At 42.1% G+C, this 9,282-nt stretch overlaps 1 protein-coding gene across 1 annotated transcript; it reads left to right on the top strand.

The window, feature by feature from the left end:
- Nucleotides 1–467: 467 nt before the first annotated feature.
- LOC102036335 (protein BUD31 homolog) lies at nucleotides 468–2,160 on the top strand. Its single transcript, XM_014311014.1, is given in 5 exon segments — nucleotides 468–753; nucleotides 1,015–1,017; nucleotides 1,570–1,703; nucleotides 2,003–2,027; nucleotides 2,030–2,160. Coding segments are annotated over 5 exon segments (579 nt in total).
- The last annotated feature ends 7,122 nt before the right edge of the window (nucleotides 2,161–9,282 follow it).

Raw genomic sequence — 9,282 nt, 5'->3', positions numbered from 1 at the left:
CTCATCCTTAATCAAATTAATAGAACATATCTTAGTATTACTCAAATCTGACAATATTGGACCTTAACTTTGCTTAATCTTATTAACAATAAATCTGCAGGCAGTCTGTGAACAGAATGATTTTTCTGGAGGGATTAAAAAGGGTGTGACAAATCCGTTGTAAATTTATATAATCCATTTTAAGTTTATATAATGTAGATTCAGGTATCATGGAAGATCAAAGATTACTCACTGCAAACACTTTTAGATATATAAATTTCTAGAGTTGTGGCAATAAACCAGGTGCATGATTAAAACAACTTTGCTTGAGCAGTAAAAATTTTTTTTGTGAGCTAATTATTTCCAAACTTTAAAGAACTGCTGCAGATAAAATTCAAGGTTATAGGGCTTAGCTAAGAACTTCAAATGAATTGTTTCAAATAATCTAGGGAGGAAAGGAGAGCCACAGGCTGGGTATGGGAGCAGCCATGGTTCTGAGGGGGTACTGGCAGCTCCCCTTGCTTTGGCCCTCTGGTTCCCAAGGCAAAGCCCCAGTGAGGAGGAGCAGGAAGGATCCCCTGGATGTCTGGGAGCTGATGGAGCCCACGCTGGACCAGCTGGGTCAGGAGATGAGAACTGCAGAGAGGGAGCTGCATGAAGGGAAGAGGAGAGTGGAGTTCCTCTGGTCCATCTGCAGGCTCCACCACCAGAAAACCTGTTACATCTTTGATCCCTTCCACATAAAGGAAGCAATCAGCAGAGAGCTCTATGAGTGTCACCATCATATTTCCTGGAAAAATCCCTTAGCCAGGATTTCTCTCCTGGGAAGCTGAGAAGTGTGGTGGTGTTCACAGGGGTCCCAGGATGAGGGAAGAGATGAGGATCTGACTCCATATTTCAGAAGGCTTGATTTATTATTTTATGGTATATATTATATTAAAACTATACTAAAAGAATAGAAGAAATTATTTCATCAGAGGGCTAGCTAAGAATAGAAAAAGAAGGAATGATAACAAAGGTTTGTGACTGACCGAGACAGTCCAGACAGCTGGACTGTGATTGGCCATTAATTAGAAACAACCACATGAGACCAATCACAGATGCACCTGTTGCATTCCACAGCAGCAGATAATCATTGTTTACATTTTGTTCCTGAGGCCTCTCAGCTTCTCAGAAGAAAAAATTCCTAAGGAAAGGATTTTTCGTAAAAGATCATGGCTAAGAGAAGCCTCGGAGAAAAAGGAAAACAGTATTATCTCATTTGCCTCTCCTGTGTTTTGCTGCTTTGGAATGTGTTTTGGACATTGTTTACCAACAGGCACTTGTTTCATTGGTTTCATGTGAATTGTTTTTACTTATGGGCCAATCAGGGGCCAAGCTGGGTTGGACTCTGGAGAAAGAGTCACAAGTTTTGATTAGTAGCTTTCTAGCCTTCTGTCTGTATCCTTTCTCTTTTCTTCAGTACAGTTTAGTATAGTATTCTTTTATATAATATAGTAACATAAAATAATAAATTAACCTGCTAAGAACACGGAGTCAGATTCATCTTTCCTCCCCTTGTCGGGGGTCCATGAAAATACCACATATGAGTACTGCACCAGGGAGGAGACAAAAACCTGATTGCCCAGTGGAAGAAGCAGGGCTGTGGGAACCTGTGCTGCATCCAGACTCAGGACACCAACTCTGGGACCAGCTGCAGGGTCCCCAGAAGCAAGCTGGAAGTGGTGACTCTGCAGCTTGTTCCTCTGCCCTGCAGCAGTCGTTGTTTCTCCCAGCTCAGGGACAGCAGAGGGGTGCTGCTGTTCTTCCTGGTCATTGCCTCTGCCTCTGCTGGCAGAACTGGTGTCCACTTGGTGCTGGAGTTACTGCCAGCTTTGGCATTCATTTAAGGTTGTTAAAAGTATGGGAAATAACACCAGACTGTGGAAACCCTTCCCACCCAGAGCCGTGGCCTGGCTGGAGCTCTGAGCCTGCTGCTCTGGCTGTGCTTGGCTCTAACATCCTCCTCATGTTTCTTTTTCAGGGCAGAATCATTGAGTGCACTCACTGTGATGCAGAGGCTGCTCTGGGCGAAGCCTTTTGCCATCAAACTCGGTTTTGAACTCTGAGGAACATCCTCCTCCTCAATGGACTATGAGTGCAATTACAGCCATTTGCTGTGATGGGCTATTTCTGTATTAAATTAAAGCATCAGCATGATCACCTGGATCATGCATAAATGGGGGTGCTTTGGAGAAGGGTTTAGTGTAGCCATTTATTTTAAAATAAAGCTTGCCTTCCTGGAAGAAAAAAATTAAAAAAGAGTTTTGCACTGAATGTAATTCTGAAGTCACACAAAGCATGCAAGTGGGTTTCCAGCCACTCCAGAGATCACTTGGGAAGAAAAATCATCAGGGGAAGTAAAATCTGCTGTGTACAACATTACAAAGTAGAAATAGCCACTCCTCACACTGAGCAGTAGAACTGGGGGTATTCAGCATGAGAAGGAAGGACCTGGAAGGTGACAGAGCACTGGCAAATGTATCATGAAAGGCTGAATGGAAACCCCTTCTGCATTCACATCAGAGTTTATGTGAAAGTGTTAAGTGTATGTGCCAGAGAGAGCTATTCCTAGATTCCCTAAGAATGCACCACAAGATTTTATAAGTAATTAATTCAAAAAGCTGGAAAACAGAAGAAAATTATTTATTTATACAGAGAAGATCACACCTCTTATGAATTATGAACCATGCATTTATATAGCAGGCCATATGTGCTCATGAATAAATCCCTTTCTGAAACTCAAGACTTTGGTAGCTGTTCACTAAGTTAAACTTTACACATGTAAATGAGGAGAAGCCTAGGAAATGAAGATAGTTCCTTCCTAAGTAAAAGTCTTGCTTAAGCCAGTGAAACCCCAAGACCTCAGAAAGGTTTTGCAATGTCCATTTCTGGGACTGAAATCCTTAAAACAACTCGAGAACATCCCAAGAGAAGAAGAGCAAGACCCAGCTGTATGCACTGAGGAGAAAAAGCTGCTTCATGTGTTTAGGATGTTGTCACTTACCAAGAGCATTTAGGCTGAGGAATTTTTTGTATTTGGCTGAATCAAACAACTAGCACTGAAAATTGTAAGCAATATTGTAATTGTTTTGTATTGTAATAACAATTAGCATTGTAAATTTAGCATTGAAAAATTATATGATGGTACAATTATGAGGAGAGAATGTTTTCATTTCTATTTAATTTATATGGAGTTGACATAAAAAGAGTCAAAGTGAGAGCAATTTACAGGAGTTTTCACCTGTAAATTTTCACCTTTACCATTTCAAACACAGCATGTTTGCACTGCTGGGGAACCGCACAGTATTTGGGGTATTTTTAACCTTTAAAACTTCCTCAGCTGCATTATTGCTCCAACTTTGAGCATTAAAGCACCTCTATTTACAGCATTAATTAAAGCACATCTATTTACAGCATACCTCACACACACACCTTTGTCACAACTGTGAACTGTGATATGCCTGCTCCTATGCTTTTCCACCTCCAAGCCAGCACCTTTCTGTGACCTTTTACTCATCCTCAGCTTGTAGCTTCTCATGCAATTAAAGTGAGCCACGCTTATTTTTAGCACGTACAAATATTCTAGGAACTACAGAACTGTTTGTCATCTCTGTTGGTAGAGCCCAATTGTTTTCATTTGTTGCTTGGTGGAAATTACCATGGAATTCAGTTATCTTTTTGTTGCTGGCAATGCTTACATTTCTTAGACAATTTCTCCTCTCCTGTGAGTTACTCCCACCGCTCCTTCCTGACAGGCCTATCCCTAACATGGCTTTAGGTGAACATCTCTTTTTAAAGAGTATTTCTCATCATTATTTTTGTACTTTTGTGTATTATTAAATGCAACTGAAAGGATGCTGTCACGTTTATATCCACATTTCAATCCGAGGTGGGATAACCTCACTTAGCTCACTCTCTTGTATCCTCTGCACTATTTTGGGTGAAACACCTCACTGGAAAAAACAATAAAGCAGATAAACCACTGTAATATTAACACAGATTTTTTCCCATTAGATATCTATCTTTCTGCAGAGAATTTATGTCTGAAAGGAATGTGGCTATAATATTTTCCATTAAATTATCATGCTGCTAAATCTTTCTTGGCAAAAGTTGTGGTAAGGTGCAACAACTCAACTGCTTGCTTGACAGCTTATTCCAGGAATAATGTAGAGGGGAAAAAAAGTTCTACTCATTCCTTCGGTAATGAGATGTTGGGGGGGCAAGGTTTTAATCCCTTTTGCTTTGGCAGGCTGCAAACAGGACACCAGATGGGAGATATTTAACAAATAAACACTGCAAAGGCTCTGATCCACCTATGGCCAAGTCCTGACTCAGCCTCCTCTTACTGAAATCACTTGGAGCCTGGTCAAGTACAGATAAAGAGCTCATTTCAGCGTTGGAGCCCAGCTGAGCATTGCTGCAGCCAAACTAGGTTAGGAACCTGCTGCTGGGAGCCACGGCACTGTGAGAGGTCACGGCAGCTCTGCCTTGAACTCTCCAGTCAAGTCAGCCTAGACCAGGCCATTTCCTCTGCTTGCAGCTCTGGAAAACTTGGTAAAGCTGTTCAGCATCTGGCTGTCTCTGCTGTGCCACTGCCATCTTGACATAATTTTTTCCCTAAGACTCTCTTTCCTTCCCAGAGTTAAGTGTGTGAAAAACGCCAATCACTTGTTTTTAAAATTTTAAAAGTTTAATAGTAATAAAATGGTTATAAAAATAGTAATATAATTAGAGTAATAATAATTTGGACAATTTGGATTAGGACAATATGAGACAATAGAAACAAAGAGTTATGGCCATCTGGGTACCCATTTTCTGGGCAGCATAAGCCCGAAAAAGGACACACGTTAACGGAGGATTAATCCTTAAAAACAATAACCTGTTGCATATTCATACATCTCATTGATGATGCATAAATTCCATTCAAACACAGGATTCTGTCTGGTCATCATCAACTTCTCCCTCTTAATCCTAACCAGCTTCCTCAGGGCTGGGCGAGGCAGGAAGAAGTGAGTTTCTTCTGATAGGAGAGCAATAAATTCTTTTTCTCTGAAAGGTTTCGCTGTCCTGTGGCTGCTATCTAGCTTCGACTCCTTTCTTTAAAACAAGTGTCTTACATAGCATGGTTTCTATTTTAACATTTTTTATAACCTAAAACTATATTTAACACACTACTTAAGAGAATTAATACAGCATTACTTTCTAACACAACACATATAATATTCATTCTAGTATTTGTGAAAAGCCAATCATAAAATACACATTTTTGACAACTGGAACAGTCATGGGGGGGTGGCCCCTCAACAAGGTGAAGCTTTTGGTGTCAGGTACTGTTGCTCAATGTCAAACGTACACTGATACAAGGTGGGCTGGTTATGAATCTCAAGTGGAGGTTCCAAAACCCATTTGACTCAGCCCATTGGGACTGTCCAGCAAAGAGAAGGTTTGGTTGTGTGTCACAGACACATTTTATGAAAAATCCTTTCCTTAGGATTTTTTCTCCTGAGAAACTGAGAGGCCTCAGGAACAAAATGTAACCAATGGTTATCTGCTGCTGTGGAATGCAACAGGTGCATCTGTGATTGGTCTCATGTGGTTGTTTCTAATTAATGGCCAATCACAGTCCAGCTGTCTTGGACTCTCTGTCCAAGCCACAAGCCTTTGTTATCATTCTTTCCTTTTCTATTCTTAGCTTAGCTAGTCTTCTGATGAAATCCTTTCTTCTATTCTTTTAGTATAGTTTTAATACAATATAGATCATAAAATAATAAATCAGCCTTCTGAAACATGGAGTCAGATCCTCGTCTCTTCCCTCAACCTGAGACCCCCGTGAACACGGTCACAATTGTGGGATCTGATTCTCCTCTGGAGTCACAGCTCAGGAGATGCCCTGTCAGAGTAGACAGAATGGCACAGGCATTCAACTGGTGTCAGCAACACCATGGAACGCCTGGGCTGATCGAGTCCAATCATGTTAAATTAATAATTGATATTTTTTATTGCATTTGCAATGAACACTGCATAGAGATTGTTGGTCACTTGATTCCTCATCAGTAAAACTCAAAGTTTGGAATCACTCGTGCAAGTGGCCGGGGCAGTGTGAAAAGCATTTGGAGCAAGAGAGGAGCCGGGGCTGCAGATTGACTGCGGCAGATGCCCGAGGGCAGCCACTGAGAACAGAGCCGGCACTCTGGGGACAGCCCCGGCACCTCCATTGTCCGGGATAACCGCAGGGCACTGCTCAGAAACTGAGGCAGCAGAATGACCAAACCTGCCCTTCAGTGGAACCTCCCACTTTAGAGGGACACCAGAACTGCATCAGCACTGAGCACATAAACATCTCTGCTGTTCTCAGGGTTTGGAGGTTATCCTAAAATATTTGGGGGTGTTTGGTGTCAGAGCCACCCTCAGCAGAGGTCTTTGCAGTGCCACACAGGCCATCAAATGCTGCTGGGATTTTTATTTAACACTGTTGCCAGCTTAACAGCCATAGCATTGGGCTCAGGCTGAGCTGTCCCTGTGACCAAAGGAAATGACACCTGGAAGGAAGGTGGACACAGGGTAAAAACAGCATCCCAAGCAGCTGGAGCCAGCAGGTTACCCCATAGGGTGTTTTTAAAATAACAGAACAGCACAGGGAGGTTTGCTGTTCTTGCCATGTCACAGAATGTGCTTCAGAGGATATTTGATTGAGACACTTTCTCCACACTGGTTATGTCAGGTATGGCCTCATGGTGACTTTATCTGCACTTCTACCTTCCTGTTCTCCTGGGACACCAACCTGTGCTCCAAGGCCCCCTTGTACCATGTACCTTGTGGCCTTTTATTCCACAGGACTTCCTGAATAACTGACTTCATTCAATCTCTTCAGAGAAATAGAGGGATGATTGTGTAGCTGCAGCTCTCAGTTAGCAAAGGAAGTTCTTTTTCCCTGGTTCTAAATGTGGGTATCTGTGCAACAGTCATGAGCTAGCTCATCACTCTCGTGTTATTATATACACAAAATAAGAAATTATTGGAAATCTCATCAGCTAATTATAACAAATCAAAATGGACTAAGCATCTGTAATCAATCAGTGTGATTGCTTCTCCTCAACCAGACTCATTTTGCCCTAGAAGACTCCATATAGCTAATTTAGCACAGACACACTCTCAAGAAAAAGAAAGACAATCAGCCAGCAACTGCATCAGTTCTCTACCCACAGCTCCAACCACTCTGAGGAAAACAGTGCAACAACATGGGTTGGAAATTTGGATTTGTTGTTTTATTTGGTCTTAAAAAGATCTGGCTCTTTGTCCAATACTTGCAAGGACTGTGTTAGGAAAGATGTATTGCTGAAACAACAGACTGCCTTCAGCAGGGAGGGCACTGGAGCTCCTCTGAGCACAGCTATTCACAAATTGCTCTGGAACCTTGAGGTTCTGGACCTGACATAAAATTGCATTTTCGTTCTGCACAAGAAATGCAAAGGCTTTGTGCTTCCACCTTGTTTTCTGTCTCCTTTGTTTTCTCTAGGAAGTACTGAGCCAGGAATAGATGCCATGCTCCTCACTTTTGTTCTCTAACTGCAAGACTATCCTTTGCCTAAATATCAAAGAGAAACCTGCAAAACAAGAATTACAAGTTTTATGAAGTTACAGCAAGCCAAATTAATTCCTGAGGCAAGTACACAAACTAAATGCTGTTGAAAAACTCTCTTACTATCTGCTGGGGGAGAATTTCCTCCATTACAATGAACCAGAGCTAAAAATATCCTGTATAAGAACACTGGAGCTGAACGTGAGGCAGTGCACTTAGGGAGGATGATTAATTGGTGTGTCACCAGCAGAAACACTTCTTGAGTAAAGCATTTTCACTCACTGCTGCACCCTGGTTCCACTGCAGCTAAGGGAGAGTCCAGGGGATGATTTGAAGTTCTTTTAGATAAAGAGTTTTGATTTGCTCAGGGCACTTTAATCAGCTGTATCAGTCACAAAAACTTTATGACAGTAAGTCTGCAGGTGCCACCAAGATTAAGCTTGGAGTTTCCTGGGGTCATGGACAGTCCCGGAAGTACAACCAGTAAAACACAAGAAAAAGTTAGAAAAGTTTTATTACAAGAGGTTTGTCACTCTGAAATTCCAGAGTCCTCTTACAAAGACTCAGAGAGAAGCCAGGTTTTATTACTTCAAAAAAAGTAAACATTTGATGAAAAAACATGATGATATATGATTTTATTTCTGCAGCCTTTGTGAGTGACATTGATCTGTTTCTTGGTTTTTTTCATGCAGTGAAAAAAAATGATTTATAAGCTCTGAGGACTTCCTTAGCTCCACACAATATTTTTCCTCCCTTTCTCACCTGAAAACTGCAGTAATTGATTGAAACAAAAAGTGGGACTACTTGTGAACAGGATTGTACTGTATCCAAGGCAACCAAAGGCCATGAAAATTATGCTGGACTAGGACTATGACAGTAGAGATTTAAAAAGTAATTAATGGGAAGAAATGCTGTTACTGGGGAAAATGTTATTACGAGTTCAAAGCCCGCTGGCAACGCTGATGTTTTCTGAGAGGCTCATCCCTTTTCACAACTCGGGATGGGTTTAGTTCTTAGTTCTGGAGAAAATACATGTAATAAACCACACCACACAGACACACAAACACAGCACTCAAAACACAAATAAACCCAAGTCCATCTTAAATGAGCTGCACTTAACAGGGACGAAAAGACACACGTTGTTACTCATAGTCTAATTAAAGAAACTTAACAGTGCTATAATATTAGATTTACAGCTTGAGGAAAGGTCAATCCAAAGCGTCTCCAGATCTGCCTCACACATTTCATTCCTGAGCCCGGGGGCTCAGTGGGGGTTTCTTATTCTGATGAGCAGGAAGGGGAAGACATTTAAACAAAATGATGACAACTAATTGTGGGTAACGCTGGTGCGTTGTACTTGATGCACTATGCACGCAGGAGTGCAGTTTGGGGCAATAACTGGCCTAAATTAATTTATAAAGTTCCCAGGCAAAAGGGAGATTTATGTAAAACGTCCTCAGAAGACTGAACTAAGCGCTAACATTACTTCTGAGCTTCGCGTACGCATACAGGCTGAGAGCAAATTCTGCTCAGCAACTCGAACAACTTTTCCCCCGCAGGGTCTGGGCTGTAGCGGAGCCCAGCGGAGCCCTCAGCGCTGAGGGAGCCCCGGAGCGCTCCCGGCCCCGCGTCCTCCATTTCCTGCGCCGCGGCGGCGCCCGCGCCCCGCCAAGATGGCGGCG

Source organism: Geospiza fortis, unplaced genomic scaffold (assembly GCF_000277835.1).
Source record: "Geospiza fortis unplaced genomic scaffold, GeoFor_1.0 scaffold1212, whole genome shotgun sequence".
Lineage (NCBI taxonomy): Eukaryota > Metazoa > Chordata > Aves > Passeriformes > Thraupidae > Geospiza > Geospiza fortis.
Note: the sequence above shows the minus strand (reverse complement) of the source record. Positions and strands in the feature narration are given on the sequence as shown.